This window comes from Phyllostomus hastatus, unplaced genomic scaffold, assembly GCF_019186645.2.
Source record: "Phyllostomus hastatus isolate PE091 unplaced genomic scaffold, TTU_PhHast_1.1 phas_scaffold_182, whole genome shotgun sequence".
NCBI lineage: Eukaryota > Metazoa > Chordata > Mammalia > Chiroptera > Phyllostomidae > Phyllostomus > Phyllostomus hastatus.
The window spans coordinates 17,606,925-17,628,357 of record NW_025334013.1 but is presented as its reverse complement, the minus strand read 5'-3'; the positions used below and the strand labels follow the sequence as shown (position 1 = coordinate 17,628,357).

At 39.4% G+C, this 21,433-nt stretch overlaps 1 protein-coding gene across 2 annotated transcripts in view; it reads left to right on the top strand.

The window, feature by feature from the left end:
* EYA3 (EYA transcriptional coactivator and phosphatase 3) overlaps positions 1–21,433 on the top strand; it is a 91,687-nt gene that overhangs the window by 66,532 nt on the left and 3,722 nt on the right. For both annotated transcript variants that reach the window (XM_045858833.1, XM_045858832.1), the window contains 7 exons: positions 1,825–1,908; positions 3,356–3,445; positions 5,470–5,528; positions 7,634–7,794; positions 9,925–10,039; positions 11,055–11,176; positions 16,305–16,405. In XM_045858833.1, the coding sequence (XP_045714789.1) occupies positions 1,825–1,908; positions 3,356–3,445; positions 5,470–5,528; positions 7,634–7,794; positions 9,925–10,039; positions 11,055–11,176; positions 16,305–16,405 (732 nt within the window). The remainder of the gene's footprint in view (positions 1–1,824; positions 1,909–3,355; positions 3,446–5,469; positions 5,529–7,633; positions 7,795–9,924; positions 10,040–11,054; positions 11,177–16,304; positions 16,406–21,433) is intronic.

Sequence of the window (21,433 nt, the reverse complement as noted above, 5' to 3'; positions counted from 1 at the left end):
AGTCCATATGAATTTTAGAATGAGGTTTTCTATTTCTTTAAAAAAACACTGTTGGAATTTTGATGGAAGTTGCATTGATTTTGTAGATTGCTTTGGGTAGTATTGTCATACTAACAGTGTTAAGTCTTCCATTCATGAACATGGGGATGTCTTGTTATTTATTTAGTCCTGTCTTTCATTTCCTTCAGCAATGTTTTATAGTTTTCAGTGCACAAGTCTTTCATCTCCTCAGATTTATTACTAAGTATTTTATTTTTGATGCTATTATACATGGAATTGTTTTTTTTTAATTTCTGTTTGGATTATTCATTGCAAATGTATCAAAATATAACTTATTTCTGAATTCATTTATTAGCTCTAACAAATTTTTTGTGTATTCTTTAGTATTTTCTACACAGAAGATCATGTCATCTGCAGAGATAATTTTACTTCTTCCTTTCCCATTGGGGTACCTTTTTTCCCTTTCTTGCCTAGTTATTCTGACTAGACATGCCCGCACTATGTTGAGTAGAACTGGTTTAAACAGACCTGCTTTTCTTATTCCTAATCTCAGAGGTAAAGCTTTCGGCCTTTGACCACCGAGTATGACATTAGCTGTGGGTTTTTCATATTTGGCTTTTATTATGTTGCAGAAGTTCCCATATAGTTCTAGTTTATTGGTTTTTTTTTAATCATAAAAGTGTGTTGAAGTTTGTCAGATGCTTTTTCCGCATAAGGGACCATGTGGATTTCCCCCCTCTGTTCTATTAATGTGCTCTGTTATTACACTAATTCATTTTTGTGTGTTGATCCTACCTTACAACCTGGAAACAAATCCCACCTGGTCATGATGTATAATTCTTGTAAATGCTGCTAAATGTTGTTTGCTATATTTTGTTGAGGATCGATACTTTGTTTGCATCAATATTCATAAGTATGTTGTTTTACAGGTTCCTTTTTTTTTCTTTGTAGTGTCTTTATCTGACTTTGGCATCAAAGTAATGCTGGTTTCATAGAGTGGGTTAAGAAGTGTTCCCTCCTTCAGCTTTTTGGAAGAGCTTAAGAAGGATTGCTATTGATTCCTCTTTAAATATTTCGTGTAATTTACTACTGAAGCTGTCTGGTCCTGGGCTTTTCTTTCTTGGGATATTTTTGATTACTGATCCAATCACCTTATCAATTAAGAGTCTATTCAGAATTTTTATTTCTTCAGTCATTTTTTCACTTTGTGTATTTCTAGGAATTTGTCCATTTCATCCAGATTATTCATTGGTGTACAGCTGTTCATAACAGTCTCTTACAATCCTTTTTATTTCTGTAAAATTAGTCATAATGTTTATTTCTGATTTTAGTAATTTGAGTTTTCTTTCCTTAGTCAGGCTAGCTACAAGTTGTCAATTTTATAGATCTTTAAAAAAAAAACAACTTTTAGTTTATTGATTTTTCTCTATTATTTTTCTAGTCTGTGTTTAATTTATTGATATTTTTACTTTTATTATTTTCTTCCTTTTTCTGGCTTTTTCTAGTTCCTTCAGTTATACAGTTAGGTTATTGATTCAGATCTTACTTCTTTGTTAAGGTGTGTGCTCATGGCTGTAAATTTCCCTCTTTGCACTTCTTTTGCTCTATTCCATAAATTTTGTTATGTTTTTATTTCCATTCATCTCAATGTATTTTCTAATTTCATGTGTGATTTCTTTTTTGATCCTTGGTTATTTAAGATCGTGTCTATTTAACTTTTATGTATTTGTGAATTTTTCAGTTTTCCGTTACTGATTTCTTGCTCTATTCCATTGTGATTAGAAAAGATGTTCACTCATTATTTTTTATATTTTCCTCCCTCAGCGGGTATTTCTGTGGGACTTGGATGAAACCATCATCATCTTCCACTCCCTTCTTACTGGATCCTATGCCCAGAAGTATGGAAAGGTAATTTGAATCTTTCTTCCTTTGTTGTAACTCTCCCTTTCCTGCTATATGGGTGGCAGATAACCGAAATTACTTTCTCTGCTACTTCCATCTTACCTTGTTGGCCTTTTATACTTTCCATTTTAAATTTCACCTAATGGCTTGTACCAAGCAGGCTACACGATCAGGCAGAGTTTGATGATAAAGCTGGAGAGATTAGACCTGGGGCAAGTGCTGAAAGCTGAAGTTATTTGAGAGTGGTATTTCATTTGTATAAATGAAGTATGGAAATGATTCTTAAAACAGAGTGGAGTCTCAGGATTATGTATTCCAAGGACCAGTCTGTTATCCCTTAAATCACTTTTAACAGCCCCAACCAAGCATTTCATTTAGCTGAGCGCATACCAGATAATGTAAATTCAAAATATAGGTAACATATAAACTGTCTTTGTAAAATAGATTACATACGTTCTTAAATATATCAAGCAGAATTTAACTTGTCAACAATATAAACATCAGTTTTGAAAGAGGGATAAGATGTTTTTGAGCTATTGCCTATATATTTCTATACTAAATTACCTTCAGGCTTTTATTTTTCTGTTTCTGTGAATACATTTTATAAAAATATCTGCCTCCTTTGCTCTCTTACTATTCCCAGTTATTACTGTCATTAGTATTTCTGTCAGAAGTAATTTCCACAGGCTTTTAGCATATAGACTGGCAAGCTTATACGCCACGTAGCTAGGCTGTTTATAAGGTATATAAAATAAGAGCATACAGCCCTGACCAGTGTGGCTCAGTTGTTTGGGGGTCATCTAGCAAAGTGAAGGGTTGCTGCTGTTGGATTCCCAGTCCAGGCACATGCCTAGGTTGCAGGTTTGGTCCCCAGTTGGGGCACATGTGGGAGGCAAGCGATTGATTCTTCTCTCTGATATCATTGTTTCTCTCCCTCTCTTTCTCCCTCTCTTCCCCTCTCTCTAATCTAAATAAATAAATAAGTAGCGTACAGCCTCTGTTGTTCATTTTAAAGCTAAGTGCATTGCTTTTCCTGCAAATATTTTGACTCTTCAGCCTTTGTTTACTTATTTCCTGGTTGTTGAGATTTTCGGATAACTGACTTCTGGTGTCACACTGTGTGTGTGTGTGTGTGTGTGTGTAGAAGATAATGGGTGTTACAATATCAATATTTTAGCTATAGTTAGAATTTCTCCTCCCCCAAAAATAAAGGTGTTTTTTTAAAGTGGGTTTAGTTTTCTAGAAACTAAAGTCCTGAGATTTGTAAGTTTTCATAATTCCAGATTCTTATAACTCTTATAACTGTGGATAAAATTGCATCAGTAATAATTGGAGGCACTATTGTGGGTCTGTGTTGTTTGGCCTTGACCCAGAATAATTTTGAAATATTTAAGGATCAGAAGCAGTGCTGTGAGTACCAACTTAGGCAAATTTTTCTTTTATTGTCTTCCAGGACCCAACAGTAGTGATTGGCTCAGGTTTAACCATGGAAGAAATGATTTTTGAAGTGGCTGATACACACCTATTTTTCAATGACTTAGAGGTAAGCATTTAAAATGGTTTCTGTACTTGGGTGAAACATCGGTTCAATAACTGTTGAACCTGTGCTTATTGTACTCAGAGAAAACGTGGTTGAGGGGTATGGAGAGGCCACAGGGATCTATACAGTCTTGCAGGAATGATGCCGTGGCTTTCGATTCTGGCCATCAGTTTTATTGGCCCCAAATTTGATTTTTGTTCTGGAAGTGATCTTGTTCTAAAGGAAATCCCAACCTATTGGGCAAACCAACATTCCGATTTATTCATGTATATTAAATAATATATAAGGTGGGTTTGATTATTTGTGCTTTGCTGTTCTTCAATTTTACCTCCTTAAAAGAGTCACTGGATTTGTCAGATCTATAAATGACTGCTGTGACTCATTATATTTTATACATGCTGATTTTCCCACACATGCTAATGTGTAGGTTAGCCTTGTTATCCAGAATCATTTTATAGGTAGGTACAGGAAAACCAGGAAACACTGAGCTTCTTGGGGAATTTTTTGGCTTTGATATTTGAGTTTACCTTTGAGGTAAACATGGTGTGGTGGAAAGAACAACAGCATTGGGAATCAGAAGACCAGTGTGTGAGTCCCAAGTTAGGAAAGTTACCGTCCCTTTCTGGGGCCTCAGGTAAGCAGTTATTCTACACAAGAAACTAGGAGCAGTTGTTCTGTCTTGGGAGGGGAGTGCGTTGCAGGGACACAGACGTAGGAAGGAGCAGATGTGTCACTTCATGTCCTTTTGAATTTCAAACCGTGTACCACATGTACCACCTAGTTTTAAAAGTAGTGAAGATTTTGAAGTAAAATAAGGTAGCCTTTTATAAATACGAAGTAATTCTAATCCTTTTAAAATACAACGTAGTTCTACTTAGCAGACAGTTCTCCAGCAAATTAAATTAATAGAGCTCTAAACTCCAATATTCTTGTCTAAATTCTACGGCGCTTTAATCTCTTTCCTCAACTTCACATGTTGATAAGTTAGGACATCAGAGTTTTTATTCAGCAAACATTTATTGAAAACCTACTATGTGCCAATAATTATTGCCAAATTGTATTTGTAATGATTTTCTAGACATAGTCCTCACTCAGGACTGAAAGTTCTGTGAAGAATTTGACCTGAATGTGTTCCTGCCCCCAGGTCAGTGGTTCTCAACTTTAGGGGGCATAAGAATCTCCTGGGGACCTTGTTAAATAAAAGGAAGATTCTAGGACTTCACTCCCAGAAATTCTAATTCAAGTAGGTCTGGGGTGAACCCAAGAATATGCACTTTTTAAAAACTTCCCCAGAGGATTCTGATGCGTGAGGACATGACAGCGCTGCCTTCGGTGGTGTCAGAGGAGTGTATCTGTCAGAGTTAGGCAGTGGGTGGCTTTATGTCAGGACTCGTGTGGCCTTAGTGAAAAGAACCTTGGATTTGAATAGGAAGACCCAGGCTCTACCGCTCGGGGAAGTCATTCCACCGCACTTTTATAACATGAGGAGACTGGCTTAGACGCCCTCTTCTGAGTACCAAGCTTGAATTTATAAATTTCTGTTTCGGTCACTCTTAGTTTTCATACCACACTCTACCAACATCTGTTCTGTCTGCAGGAATTTATTGGGTACATGCTACGTAAGGTCACTGGACTAGACTAGAGGGGTACAAAAGAGAAGTAAGATAGGGGTCGTGCCATAAGGGGCCTAAAGTGTAATCGAACTTTCAGTCTGCTGTAGAGCATAGACACACACCTGGCCGTGTAAGGGAGCTTGCACTCATACCCATGAGCTGTGGAAAAATGAACTGTTGAGATAAGAGCATCAATGAGGGTGGGGATGGTCAAGGAAGATTTCATGAAGACTGTGGAATATGAATTAGGCCTTAAAAGAAGTTGGGCAGCAAGGGGAATAAGAGTGATCCTCCACCCATAAGAGAGGCCACAAGGTATTTCATCACCCCACCATTGTTTTTACAATACGTCACGGTGGTAGCAGCACCCCTGCTCACTGGACTGAAGTAGTATATGGTTTTGTCTTTTAACAGGAGTGTGACCAGGTGCATGTGGAAGATGTGGCTTCTGATGACAATGGCCAAGACTTAAGGTGATAAAAACAACGATGCCGTAAACATCAGTGCACCTGTTATGAACAGAACACTGCCTACATTCAGAGTAAAACAAAGATGAATAAGACAGAGCCTTAAAAGAGCTCACAGTCTGTTAGAGGATACAAACATAGTTAACGGTGTCACGCAGTATGAGGTCACAATAGAAAATGTGATGGAGCACAGAAAAGAAAGCATTTCTGATGGGTGTGGAGGGTAGATGGTTGCCAACATTAGAGGGGCCTTTTCTGTGCAGTAGAATTTGAGCGTGACCTTGAAGAATGGGTAGTGGTGATGGGATAAGGAAAAAGCATTCCAAAGTAAAGGATATACTAGGTTTCCCTCTGGCCAGATTTTTAGTCAGAATTGTGCTTCCAGGCTGGTTATATTTATTTCTTAAAAAATTTATTTTGCCCTGGCTGGTGTAGCTCAGTGGATTGAGCTCAGGCTGCGAACCAAAGGGTCGCCGGTTCGGTTCCCAGTCAGGGCACATGCCTGGGTTGCAGGCCAGGTCCCCAGTGGGAGCCATGTGAGAGTCAACCATACATTGATATTTCTCTCCCTCTCTTTCTCCCTCCCTTCCCCTCTGTCTAAAAATAAATAAAATCTTAAAAAAAAATTATTTACTCTTTTAGACAGAGGGGAAGGGAGGGAGAAAGAGAGGGAGAGAAATATCGATGTGCAAGAGTCAACTGGGTAACCTGGCCCACAATCCAGGCACGTGCCCTGACTGGGAATCAAATTGGCAATTGACCTTTTTGGTTTGCCGGGCAATGCCCAACCCACCGTTCTTACGACATTTGACTGTGGCTAACCAGTAATTACCTATCGTAGTCTTGGCAGCTTTATTTTCTTAAATATAGAATATCACATAACTTACTGAACTATGTTTTGGCTTTTGATTAAACCAACTTATCTCTAATTCTGTCAGTCATTTTAAAATCTTTATTTAGGAAGCATTAGCCCTGCCCAGCCTGTTTAACTATATAGGCATTTCTCCTTTTATTGTGCTTCATTTTCTTGTGCTTCACAGATGTTACATTTTTTTTACAAATTGAAGTCAAGAACCTCCACCAACCTTATTTTATCGCAATATTTGCCTTTATTGGGGTGGTCTGGAACCAAACCCATAATATCTCTGAGGTATGCCTGTATCAGCTATCTATTGTCGTATAATAAACTATCCCAAAAGTTAGTAGCTTGACATAATAAACATTTATCATCTCATAGTTTCTGTAAGTCAGAAACTTGAAAGTGATTAGCTAGGTAGTTCTGAATCTGGGTCTGTAAGATTGGAATCAAGATACTGGCCAGAGCTACAAATCATCTAAAGGTTTGTTTGTAGCTGGAGTACCTGCTTTCAGCCTCTCACCTGTGGCTGGTAACAGGGGGCCTCAGTTCCTCCCTGCGTGCCTCTGCGTGGGGCAGCGTGAGCATTCTCATGTGACAGCTGGGTTCTTGCAGGATTAATGCTCCAAGAGAAAACAAGAGAAGCCTAGTCACTGTGGTCTAACACTCTCACTTCCACCACATTCTGTTTACATTCAAATACAGTACATACCCAGAGGGAGCAGAATCAGAAGAGAGGAATGTTAAAGAATTGTGGACATGTTTTAAAGCCACCACAGTGGACCATGGACTTAATAAACTAGCCAACAGATGACCCAAAGAGAATATCCCTGTACATAGTTGCAATAATTTTGTATGTGCATACACACTTTTTTTTTTTAAAGTAAGAGTTTATTTGACCCAAACTGAGAACGTATGCCAGGGAACAAGATCTCAAATGCTCCCCATACACAAAAATTTTATATTCTGTTTTTTGGGGGTGTTTTTTTTTTTTCACTGTAAGATACTGTCATTAATGAAAGGATGCTGTATTTTAAGCCGGCCTCTGTGGGATGCTGGTGCTTGAATTGTTCGTATCTCTCTTGCCCTTTCTTTGATAAAGTAATAGGGGTGAGATAGAGGACTAGTGAAAAATAGACTCCGCCATCAGCCTTGGTGTTAGGTGCCAGGAATAGGGCAGAGAATCCCAGATGGCACTCATCCAAAAACCCCGTGCGGTATAGATTTTAATTTTCATTATCCTCTCTCTCTGCAGCAACTACAGTTTCTCAACAGATGGTTTCAGTGGCTCAGGAGGCAGTGGCAGCCATGGCTCCTCTGTGGGTGTACAGGGGGGTGTGGATTGGATGAGAAAACTGGCTTTCCGTTACCGAAAAGTGAGAGAAATCTATGACAAGCATAAAAGCAACGTGGGTGGTAAGTGTGGCCTACAACCGGACTGACCTGGTTTCCTTCTTATTTCCTGCTTTTTTTCCCAGGGTTTCCTTAGAACTCCCCGGCAACTGCTTATGAGTTTGAATCTCAATAACATTTTAATTCTGTATTTAAAAACATGAAAGTTCTAGTAAAATGCTTTGGGGAAGAGCTCTGCATTTCTCCTGGCCTTCTCTTAGCATAACTTTGCAAAGTTCTCCTGTTCTTTTTAGACAAAGTTCTTTTTAAAGGAAATGTGTTTCATTGATTATATCTAATAACGTGCTTTATTCTGGAGTCAAAAAACTACTGTCAGTACTGGGTACTAGGTTTCCTTTTCTTTGTTTTATTTTAAACCAATATATCAAAACAAATCACATAGAACTAATGACTAGGTTTACAGTAGATGGAAAACCCAGGTCCAGGAGTATAGGTTGGCGGTATTCATGTGTTAATTTGAAGGACCTTGGGAATTCTCTCTACCTAGAAATATCTCATGTGTCAGATGTCACAAGGCCTAAAATTCTGTTATTTGGGATGAGTGAGTGAATTAGTGATAGATTGTCCAAATTAGAAGAGGTATTAGATAGCTAATCTAAATTCCTTGTTTTGCATTACAGAAAGTTGGTGTCCATTGTGAAAGTAACAAGGGCAGTTATCATAGCAAGTTAATGACCTGTCACGGCTGGAATTCCCATCCCCTAACTCTTGGTCCACTTGACATTTTAGCAGTTCTTTTTTGAGTGATACACCCTTATGAAAAAATATTTAAAACTGTGAACCATCACCCTCAAACTTCTACATACACACAAAATGTTGTATGAAGTTTCAGGTTCCGTAGTCTGCCTAGAGGTGTATTACGTCTAGGTCAGAGAACTTTCCTGCCATACCGTGCTACCACCTTCTGTGGTACAGGAAATAAAAATAGGACTTTGAAGGTCAGTTTGGTTCTCTCCTGTTCTAGCCCTCTAATACCAGGTAGAAATCACAGGCATCTAGGCTTTGGGAATCTAATTAAAGTGTTTGATTCTTTCTCTGCCTAGGGAGTGCCTAGTCCTAGTTTCTTGAAGAAAGTAATATAACCCTCTGTGAGAATCTCCTGAGCCTAAAGTTATGTCCACCTGTATTCTGTGAAAATTTTGAATTATAAAGTTGCCACATCATACTATTCATTAAACATAAGACATGTATATACTTATGTGTATATCACACATGGCATAGAAATATTGGTTTTATTTTATTAGAAACATTGAGAGTCATCTAATTCTAGGCTTGCATTATGAAATCATTAATCTGAAAACAAATTATACACAGTTCTAGTCCTCATAGAAATGCCTTTTGTTTCTATGGAATGTTAGTAATAGACTACAGGATTTTTTTTTTACCTTTATTATAGAAAATTCAGGGTCAGATTCAGTATTTGAATATTATAACTCAAGTGTCTGATAAAATGCTCTCATCAGATAAATTCTATTTCATTATGCTTAATTATCTGATCTTAAGCAGTATTTTAGTCTGTTACCAGCTGGAGTTGTTTCAGAAGTAAGTTCAATACCAATAAATGACATTCAGAGAGTTGGTCCTTCCCCCTGGCGTGTCAGGTGGGTGTGTTCTGAAAGCGGTAAAAAGCACAGTCGCCATGGGAGCATTGTACGGCAGTGGAAAGACTTCTCAGACCAAAAGCCAGTAACTTTCTGTGTAACCTTAGCACCCCTTTCCTCCCCAAGTTCTGGTTTCTTTAGAAAGGATTGGAGATGCTGCAGACTCTTCCAGCTATAAGACATTTTTCCTCCTTTGGTTTTTGGAGGTGATATCTAAATCGGTGCTACTCAAGGTATGGTCCACCATTGTGCAGATCCTGCTCCTGATTTGTGATGAAAGAGCTTCTGCCAGAATCCAATCACATTGTTCTCATCAGCTGGTTTCGCTGTTTGCCCTCCAGCAAAACCATTCTGATGAAGGAAATCACAAATGCATTTTCAGTAGGCTACTCTAGGGTTTTTTACTAAGAGAAATATATTAGCTCAGTAGAATATTTCAATGACACACTATTTCTAAATGGAATTTAGTCCTCAATGTCAGCAGGGATAATATGTTGTCTTATGATAAATGTGTCTGTTTTTATTCCCGAAGGCCTTCTCAGTCCCCAGAGAAAGGAAGCGCTGCAGAGACTAAGAGCAGAGATTGAAGTTTTAACAGATTCCTGGTTAGGAACTGCATTAAAGTCCTTACTTCTCATCCAGTCCAGGTATGACAGTGGTTCTTTTAGGTCTCTCATCCTCTCAGACATACCCTTCCTACACTACCAAGGACAGGCCATTCCTAAAATAGGATTTCAGATGGGGTGAGAGGAATTTAAATGAAGGAAGAAAGTATTTAGAGTAGGTGGGAGGCACGGTCATTTTACACTAACAACACACCTTAGAGTTTTAAGAGAATATAAATGAAAGCCTTTTTCTTTCCCCTTCCTTTTTGCTCACAGAATTAAAAACTCCATAACTCATATTCTTCAGCCCGTGAGATGGGCCTGGTGACATCAAAGAATACATACAGGAGACATATCTCAAACATCCTAAGGACAGGAGGCACCAAAGAAATGTATCAAAATAAACTCTGGAGGCAGGATTGAAAAGAAAAGGGAAGATTAAGCAGATTAAGGAGATTTCAGCTTGAAGGTTATAATGGAAAATAAATATAGTCATTTTCGTACCAATATCCCTTACTGTTTCCTTCCTCAGAGTAGAAATTCTAGATCTATAACCTAACAGAGCAAACGATAAAACTGACACCGAGGTCATTCGGTGAAGTTTATAAAGAGCATGAGAAATTAATATGTATTCTGGAATCTGCATTGCTGTTGTGTGAAGAGCAGAGAGGACTTAAATCACATCCCATCTAAGGGCTGAGTTGTGCTCAGATAGAATGGCTCTGTAACTGTCGGCCTCGGTCATCTGTTTTCTAGAGGGTGGTGTCGTTGGTAATCGCTAACGAGTGCGTGAGATAGAGTAGTCGGAGGGAAATGAGGCAAGAACCGGGTGTCTGCTCTGTGCCCACTGTAGGATCTCTGCCCTTTATATGGAAATTAATAAACCTGAAATAATCAGAGCAGTAAATGAATGTTGGCACTGAACAAATACCATGCCATGCCCTTTAAGGTTAGTTTGTAATAATTAGATCCTAAAGAGAAGATCCATTTGCATGCTTGCTCCTGGGTTGGTTTGGTTTCACCTTTTTCTTTTCTTTTATTTCTTTCTCCCTTCTAGAAAGAATTGTGTGAATGTTCTGATCACTACAACACAGCTGGTTCCAGCTCTGGCCAAGGTTCTCCTGTACGGGCTTGGAGAAATATTTCCTATTGAAAACATCTATAGTGCTACCAAAATTGGTATGGTTTCTATTCTGCTTCTTGTCACTGGCCTTACAATAATATTTCCTACTTAGGATGCACTTATAATTTATCATTCTCTATCTTAGGCACTTTTATATATCGATAGCCCTCACAGCAGTCTTCTGACATTACTGATGAGGCAGTTCAGGCTTAACGGTTGTATAGCTTGCACACGACTTCATAGATAGTAAGTTACATAAACAGGATTCAATTCCAGATCTGTGGGACTTCAAACTTATTATGCTTTTAATGTCTACTTTAGAAGTCTACTTTTGCCTCATTTCAGATTTCTTTTTCACAGAGAGGGCACTGCAGTATAGTATAATAGAAAAGTCATTAGGTTAAAAGTCAAAGACTAAGCTGTGTATTTGAAAGTGGTCAAACCCCTCACATCCGTCAGGATGGCTGCTGTCAAAAAACAGAGAAACACCAAATGTCGGTGAAATATGTGAAGAAATTGGAACCTTCATGCACTTTGGTGGGAGTGTGAAATGATGCCACTGCTATGGAAAACTGTATGGCAGTTCCTCAAGAAATTAAAATTAGAACTGCCATATGATCCAGCAATCCCGGTTCTGGGTATACTCCAAAAGAATTAAAGCAGGATGTCAAATATTTGCACACCATGTTCATAAGAGCATTATTCACAATAGCCAAGAGGTGGAAGTAACTCACATGCCCAGCAGATGAATGGATAAACAAAATGTCGTATATACACGCAGCAAGATATTACTCAGCCCTAAAAGGGAAGGAGGTCTTGTCACATGTCACCACATGTTTGAACCTTGAAGACATTATGCTAAATAAAGCAAATCACAAAAAGATAAGTACTGCATGTTTTCATTTATATAAGGTACCAAGTGGTCATGTTCCTAGAAACGAAGTAGAATGGCGGTTAACAGGGCTCAGGAGAAGGGGAAATAGGGAGCTGTTTAACGGGTATGGAATTTCCGTTTTACAAGATGAAAACGTTCTGCAGATACGCTGCACAACAGTGTGAGTAAATTTAATGTCACTGAAATGTACACTTGAAAATGGTTAAGATGGTAAATCTTAGGTTGCGTGTTCTTCTACTACAATTTTTTGAAAAGGCAAAAAAATACTAAGGACTAGCTTCCCCGCTTACTGGCTCTTTCCTTAGGCAAATTATTTTATCCCTGATCCTCAGTTTTCTTGTGTAAAATGGGAAACTAACAGGTTGTGGAACTCAAATGAGACTGTATTTACGAAGGGACTTTTTAACCCCTAAAAACGTATTCAGTGCCAAGTCTGCCGTACCTCATTTTATTGAGTTTCACACATGTTACGTTTTTTACAAACTGAAGGCGAGACCCTCCACCAGCAAAGAGATTACAGCTTGCTTCGTTACAGTGCTTCTTTAATGTGGTGGTCTGGGACTGAACCTGCAGTGTCCCCAGGGTATACCTCTGTATGAAATAGTAGGTACTCAGTAAGTATTTGCTGAATTAGTTCATTAATTAGCACTGAATTTATACAAAGCCAGCTTGTTTCATCGAGAAGGCAGCACAGGGTCTCACTTGGATCCTTATGTGGGAGAAAGAGGATTGTGACAACCATCCTCTTACCTCCAGACCCTTCAGTCTGCACTTGCGCTTCCTACTTATTACTGTAGCAAAGGAGAGGCGCCTGCAGTTGAAAGGTGGGCTGTGGTCAATTATTTTTTTATCTACTACTTGCCTATTGATCAGATTTCTCCACAAAAAAAAACCAGGCTTAATCATTTTAATGTACCAGTATCTGTGGAGATTATAAGCCCACCAATTGACATTTATTTTTCTCCACTCATTCATCAATTATTTATTGATCACTTTTATATGCAAGGCATTTTTAAAAATTTTTAAAAAGGTTTTATTTATTTATTTTTAGAGAGGGGAAGGGAGGGAAAAAGAGAGGGAGAGAAACATCAGTGTGTGGTTGCCTTTCGCATGCCCCCTCCTGGGGACCTGGCCCACAACCCAGGCCTGTGCCCTGACTGGGAATCAGACTAGTGACCCTTTGGTTCACAGGCTGGTGCTCAGTCCACTGAGCCACACCAGCCCGGGCACATGTTTTTAGATAGGGATACAACAGTACTTTAAAAAGACAAAAGTCCTTGCACCTAGTGGGAGGAAACAGTTAATAAGCAAGTACAACAAACTGTATCAGATGGTTACAAGTGCTATGGATAAACAGGGAGAGAAGATCCTGTTTTCAATAAGATGCTTTGGGAAGGCCTCAATGAAAAGTTACCTTTTAAGCAAAGACCTAAAGGAGGTGAGAGCGTTAGCCATTAGCCTGTATCTGGGGAAGGAGCATCAGGCCATGCAGCGGGACAGCAAGTGGAAAAGTTGGAGGCATGTTCAAGGAAGAAGAATGTTGGGAAATAAAGTCACAGAGGTTAAAGGGGAAAGTGCGGAGATCCAGCAGGGGCTATAGATTATTTTAAAGACTTTGGCCTTTATTCTGATGAAATGTTACTTTAAGGTTTTGAGCAGAAGAGTGACATGATCTGACTTACAAGTTAAAGGTATCAGTCTGGCTGCTATGTAGCGTCTTGAGGAGGGAGCTAGCTGGAAGTTAGATGAGGAGGTTATTGTAATAATCCAGCAGGAGTTCATGGGTGGTTTGAACCAAGGTAGTAGCAGTGGAAGCTAAGTAGTCGGTCACTGGATATTTTATGAAGGCAGAGCTGACATCGTTTGCTAATAGTCTGAATGTGAGGTGTGGAAAAAAAGAAGGGTGACCCAAGAATTTTAGCCTTAGCCCCCAAAAGGATGAAGTCAAAGGAGGGCTACTGGCCGGAGATACGTGATGGGAGTTCTTGGTGTACATGTGGTTATTTAAGACAGGTTGAGGCTGTAGGAGTGAGTGCAGATAGAGGAGAATAGAGATCTAGGAACTCAGCCTTGGCTCTCTAATATTTAAATGTTTGGATCTTGAGGTATGTCAATAAAATAGTGTCTGGCCTAACCGAAAAAGCCTTGTGTTTATTTGAGCCAAACTAACCAACAGTTGCCAGGAAGCAAAACCTCAATGGATTGAGACTGCTCCATTCAAGAATGGCAGTTTTACAGTTTATTTTGTATATTAAAATCAAAGGAGGAGATTTAAGGGGGTTACAGGAAATTCAGTGGTCTTCGGTTAGGGAGGCTGGAGGAAGCAAAGCAGGGCAATCTCTGAGATTTGATAAAAAGCAAAACAGAGATACATACTTCTTTTACATTGGTGCGTACAGGATAGTTAACATTCACAGAACATAGAGATGGCATGTGGACAGAATAACAGTGTGGTCTCGTGTTTTGGTGCTAGTGGTCGTGCCTTTGAGGGGTCTGGAAAAATGCTTACTCTGACATTTCAGACGGGTATATTATCTTCTTATGCACAAAGACAATAGACAATTTCAAAGTTAAAGATTGGCCTTTGTCAGGGAAGCTGTAGACCTAAGACATGACTACCCACTGTGACCCACTTTTAGTTAGGTTGTACCAAGCAGGACTTCTGAGTATGGGTATGTAAGTTATCACTTGTGATATGGCCGGTCATCTTTGATTTGTGAATTTGTATGTTTATTACAACAATTTTCCAGCAGGTGGCAGTCAAGTGCCTTGAGGAAGGGCTACCTTTTTTATTCATACAGGAACCCTGGTGTTAAGTCACTGGATCTGATCAGGAAAGGATGAGAAGGTTATTGGAACAGAATGAAAAAAGAAGCAGAATTAGGACCTTGCTTAAGTGAACAAGGTGGCAGAAGCAGGGAAATAGAATATAAGAGATGGTGAAGGAAAAGCAATGAAAATAATTTCCTTTTTATTTATTTTTAAAAAGATTTTATTTATTTACTTTTAGAGAGAAGGGAAGGGAAGGAGAAAGAAAGGGAGAGAAATATCAATGTGTGGTTGCCTCTCACTCACCCCCTACTGGGGACCTGGCTCACAACCCAGGCATGTGCCCTGATTGGGAATCAAACTGGCGACCCTTTGGTTCACAGGCTGGCACTCAATCTACTGAGCTCCACCAACCAGGGCCTTTTTATTTATTTCTGCAAATAAAAAGTAGATGCAAATAAAAACATGCATCATCTGTGCATGTTTTAGGTGTAAGTTCCAGATGGGATTTGAATTTTGATATGTTGCTGTATATCTAAAAACAGTTTGCAGTGGATTGAAATCACCCATTTCCCAAGGTCATGTTCAGTAATACAGTATTTCAGTTGCAGTTACAAAGTATTATAGTGAGGAAATTGCAGATATGACAGATGTTGCTGCCATATTCATTGGTACTCTGGGGCTTCTCCCCCACTGAAAGACATAAGGCCCATGCCTAGGAATGTTTCTGGAAAGTGAAGAATTGGAAGGAAAATGATTATTTGTCTCTTTCCTATTACTAACAAGAAATCAGCCCTGGCTGCTGTGGCTCAGTGGATTGAGTGCCAGCCTGCGAACCAAAGGTTTGCTGGTTTGATTCCCGGTCAGGGCACATGCCTGGGTTGTGGGCCAGGTCCCCAGTAGAGAGAGAGGGAGAGGCAACAAATTGATGTATCTCGCACATCAGTGTTTCTCTCCCTCTCCCTTTCCCTCTTTCTAAAAATTAAGTAAAATCTTAGAGAGATTTTATTCTCTAAGAGCCTTATACTCCCACTTTTTTTTCCCTGCACTAAAAGTTTCCCCTCAGAGATGTGCATTCATCATGGCACAACGTCCAGAGCCTAGACTTGGTGTCAGGAGCCCAAACTCTTGCTGTGAGCTTATTTGGATCTGGAGTAAGTCACTAGTCCCATTTCACCTGTTAAAATAGGAAATGATACCTATCTTGCTGGATTATTTTGACAATTAAATAAGGAGTAACTTGAAAATTGCTTTGTCAACTGTAAAACAGAGGAGATGTGGAAAAGGGAGGTGGTGTGCACAGTTCTCACACTGCCTAGGGCTCTTCGCCCCCCATTCATAGATCCAGAGGGCCTGGTGGATCTCTACCTGCCGCCACTGTGCCCCACCAAGCACACCACAGGAGCTGGCACTTATTTTGTCTGTGCACAAGTAGGTAGACCTAGAAGCATCCCTTTGCTTTGGTGTTGGAAAAAAGGTAGGGTGGAATGTCCTAATAGGAGATTGCTTTCTCTCCTCAGGTAAAGAGAGCTGCTTTGAGAGAATTGTGTCGAGGTTTGGAAAGAAAGTCACATATGTAGTGATTGGAGATGGACGAGACGAAGAAATTGCAGCCAAGCAGGTAACCATGGTAAAGAAAAAAGTCTGTGTGGGAATGTATTGAGCAATTAGAAAAATGGTGAAACTCCGAAATCTTAGCAATCTGTCATTCATTTACAGTATTGTTTCCCTTTTCCTCTTTCTCTCCCATTTTTCTTTAAGAAAGAATCATCTTTTTCCCCCAAGTGGAGTTTTTTATAAGTTGTTAGATCTCCCCCTTCCCATCCTCACTGCCACTCAGAAATCCTAAACTCTTCGAACCCTGCTACAGGAAACCTATCATTAAACCTGATACGGGCCCTGTCTTCCGTCTTCATAGTAGAGGACAGTGCCTTTTCTAAAAAAATAATCGTTATTTTTATTTTTGAAATAGACATAAATATATCATCTGTAAAACTTCTCATATCTCTACATTCGAAGGTAAACTTTTCTAACATGTTTTAAAGTCATCACTTTGAAATGAAGCACTTCATTGGGATTCAAACATTTCTTTAAAATTTGAAAATATAATACCTTTCAGTTGTCAAGAACAGTCAATTGATAATAGAAAAGGTAGAAATTTACTAATTTTCAAGAAAACTTTTGAATGAGTGGATAGAATTGAAAAATAAGTATTGAATCTACAAATCTTTGAGTTATCTTTTTTTTTTATTATCCAAGTATCAAGATAAGCTGAACTTAAAACTCAACTTTGGATTGCTATATCAAAAAGTGTTAACCTGAGATTTTTAAAAATAATAGTGCATATTCACTTAGCACTCCCCCAAAATATTATTAATAATAGCAAAAGCAAAAAGGATTTTTGTGTCATTAATAAAATAAAATGATTTTTAAATATTTCTTTATATAAAATACTTGCCTGTATTTTATAATATACCATAATATATAAGTATATAAATATATAGTAATTAGGTATACCCTTGACCATATTTCTCAATCTCTCTGGATTCCTGTATTTTTACCTGTAAAATGAATGGTTTGGTTACAAAATCTGCTGAACTTGCTTGAAAATTCTTTGATTTTATGATTCAGTGCTTAGAGATGCTTTTTTTACCTTGTATGTCTACATTTTTTTTAATGATACTATCATTGGGGTTTTTTCACCTGTTTAAAAACATGTAAATTATGTTTCTTTGGAGTTGAGACAGCTCCTGGTCTCCTGCCTGATGTCAGTACCAAAGAACATACCCTTTCAGGAAAAAATCCAGGGTTAGGATAAGGGTGATACTATGGGCAGATTTATGAACACCTTAAAAAGATGCCAGTTTGTGATAGCGGAATGTTGAACTCAGTTGCGAAAGTTGAATTTGAAGTAATTTTGATATATTATTGAGTTATTTTTTTCTACTTTATTTAAAACTAAATCACGGATTGGGGGAAAATAGGTTAAATAGGTAAAGATCATGTACAAATCAATAGAAAAAAACACATTTCCAATAAAAAAAAAAACGGGCAAGCACAATGGCCAGAAATTCACCAAAAAGAACAGACGCAAATGACTGATAAACATGAAAAATGCTCAACCTCATAAACTTAAGAAATACGAAATTAACAAAATAACTTGTAGTATAGGTGATCAGGATAGGCTTTAGGCATAAGTACATTGCTTCTTTGGAGAAATGGTTTTTCTCTCTTACAGAATTAGACTTGAATCTGGTCAGAATGTAGTTTGAAGCTATGGCTGACTGTGTGCTCTGGTGTATGGAAATGGGAACCCGAGGGGGAGGGGGAGGGGGCAGGAAGCCTGGTTGGAGCACAGTAGGTGAGTAGTGACATTAAAAGGTGGGTCAGGAACGTGCTGAGAAGAGGTGACATTGGAGGAAGTAGTGATGGCTACAACAAGTGAAAAAGACCAGCTTTCTTAAACTGAAATGACATAACTCATTTCTCAAGGTGAAGAAAAAGTGAAGTAGATTCCCCTAATCCAGTTAGCCAGGACTCATTAACACAGCAGTCCCAGCATGTCTGGGGAAGTTGAGAAAGCACCTGATAAATATTGAAAAGCTCCACAAGTGCAATATCTTAGGTCTGTTAGTACAGAATTTAAAGTTTGTCATACACATTCTGATATCCAATAAATGGAATTTTGTTTGAAAATCTTAGAGGAGCTCTAGGAATTCAGAAGAAAAGGATAGATCCTCTTAAAGAAAAAACATCAGGAGAAAGAGCAGATTTGTCCAATTCCATTTGAAATCTATAGAAGAAATTGGGAACAAAACAATGATGAAACTTCATTTCAACAGCTTCGTGACTCTTTGTGGTGTATTTTAAAACAAGTTGTAGTCTTCACAATAGCCGTGCAGTTAATTTTCTAGGTCCCCTCCTGCGTGTACTGCTGATGGTGAGTCTTTAGCCTCCACCTGCTATTCAAACTGAATAAAGCTTAGAATCCAAGGAATGCCTTCTCTTTTGCAGGCTGGAATTTTTGAAGCCATATTACCAAGCTATGTAGAGTGGGATTTCAGGGCCTGAAGCTCTCATTTTATGTGCTTTGGAATGGGAAAAAAAAAAATTCTAAGGAGAATGTGAACCTGACCTTCAGTGTGCTTCCTTGGGTCACCTGTCTACTTGGAGAGGCAGTGGCCTTCATTCAGAAGCAGTTGTTGTTGTTGTTGTTAGGCTTCTTATTTCTTACTGAGAAGGAAGACATCAGACTTTTGAATTGTCTGATAACACACATTGAGTCTATATTTAAATGACAAGAAAAAATCTGTAGTTCAAGTTTTTGTAGTTCAAATAGTGAATCGTGAAACATTAACTCATCGTTTACTGAGGTGATGTTATCAGTATCTTAGCTGAGAGAAGAAGTGTTCTGGGAAGACTGGCCAGAGTCGTACGCGCTCCGGAGGATGCATGCAGTGATGTGCCCAGACTCCAGCAGGACTGAGGCACTCATTTCCTCAGCCCCCTGCGCTTAGCCGCAGATGGCTCACAGGCCCTCTCCCAGAACTGCCCTCAGCTGAAGCTGCCTCGCCTGAGGTCACATCACCTTCCCAGAGACAGCTTGCTTCTAGTCCTGGTGGGGCGGGGGCACAGCTCTAGTCTCCTGCCCTCATCTGCGAAGGGCGACCCAGCTCCTGAGCTCTCTCTGGGGTGGATCGGTGCTTCTCTGGCTGCTGTATCACAGTTCAGCCTCCCACAGTGCTTTCTGAGAAGCATGAGACTTGGCTACAGAAAGGCAAATGGAATTGACTTTTCCAGGCTTCAGATTCTCAAAAACCATTACAATCGATGGGGAATTGTTTGGAGAAAGTCCCTCCTGCTTCTGAGCCCTGGAAAGATTGTTGTGATGCTAATCCTTCAACTCCAGTTGTCCCTTCTTAACACAGGAAACAGATGGAAGAGTCTTGGCTGTAGAATCTAGAATCACACAGGCCCAAATCTGAATCATTAATTGTATGAACTTGGACAGTTTGCTTATCCTCTTTGACTTTCCTCATCTGCTAAATGGATCTGCAGAAGTTCTTTCCCTTCTACCCCAGTTTTCTTCTAGCAAGTCTGTTTCTCAGACTTGGGGGCAGTGGGTTGTCAACCAGGACTGCTGCCTGAGTTTTCTTCTTTCAGTAACATACGCACTTCCTTCAGTTCATACACTGTTAATGAACCATGAGATTGGTGGAAATCAATTGGCATCGTTAACTCATTATGCTTTCATTTGACACTTTATGTAGCAATTCAAGGGCCTTTATTATTTTCCCACGTGTTTGTGTTATCTTTGGAGTTTTTATTCTGAAGTTCTTTTTTTTTTAAAATGAAAGACTCCTCAATTTCTTTCTTTTTTTTTTTTTTAGATTTTTATTTATTTATTTTTAGAGAGGGAAGGGAGGGAGAAAGAGAGAGATAAACATCAATGTGCTGTTGCTGGGAGCCATGGCCTGCAACCGAGGCATGTGGCATGACTGGGAATCGAACCTGCGATACTTTGGTTCGCAGCCCAAGCTCAATCTACTGAGCTACGCCAGCCAGGGCGATTCTAAAGTTCTTGTTGCCCTCTGGGAAAGACACTAGTAGACGTAGGTATCAGTGCTTCTTTGTCTGAAGAAGGGAGAGGGGAGATAAAGAACCACTTGAGTAGTTAGCATCGCAGGCGTCCCTAAGACGATGCCTGCAGTCATCTACCATAGAATATGCCTGTGGGAGAATGCCCTAGAGCCTCTTGCGGTTCAGCGTCCACCCTGGGACGGGTCCTTTCTGCAGCCTCTTTGACAGACTTTCTAGTCCTTGTCTGGACACACCTAAACGTTAAGGAGGCTGCTACCCAAACGTCTTGTTCTGTGGGGTTGTCCACACTGTTAGGATGTTCCTCCTTTCGCCGCACTTAAATTCGTCTCTCTGCCTTTCACATCTTGGTCCTAGTCTAGGACACCTGCACACAGCGTAACAAGTCTGCTTCCTCTTATATTAAAAACCTTTTAAATAACTGTGTGAGCAGCAAGCTAGAAAAAAACTGAGTTATATGCCAAAAGAACTGTTCTAAGACTTAAAAATTCTGGGTAATTTGTAACCAGTTTGAACAAGACAATCACTAAAGCTAATCTCCTTCAGCTTCATGAAACACGGTTTCTAACACTTGCATTTGCCAAAGCCCTTTAAAAGGCTTTTAGAATAGCACACAGGATTCTGGACATAATTCTGACTGTATTATATAATGGGATTCTTATTTCCCAGATCCATATGTTCTGAATCTTGGTCATGGACAAGATTTGGGCCTGTAAAAAAAAGTAATAGTAATAGTAATTTCTGATGTGGGTATTTTATTTGATCCTAAAGACCCTATATAGTAGCTAGAATAAGTATCTCTCTCATAAAAGCACAGAGTTACCCCTGAAACTTAATAGAAATCTCTCACATTTGTAGTGCTCCATAGAGTGCAGAGTCCTCATACGTAGGACTTATTCGGTCCTTTTGGCAGCCTCGTGAGGGGGGCAGCGGCAGAGAGGTACAAGGTGCTGGGTGACTGACTGCTGGGTAGTCACCCAGCACCGTGGGGATAGGTCTGTGGAGAACAGGGTTCGGGTCAGTAAGACTTCCCAAAGGAAGTTGGGTTAAC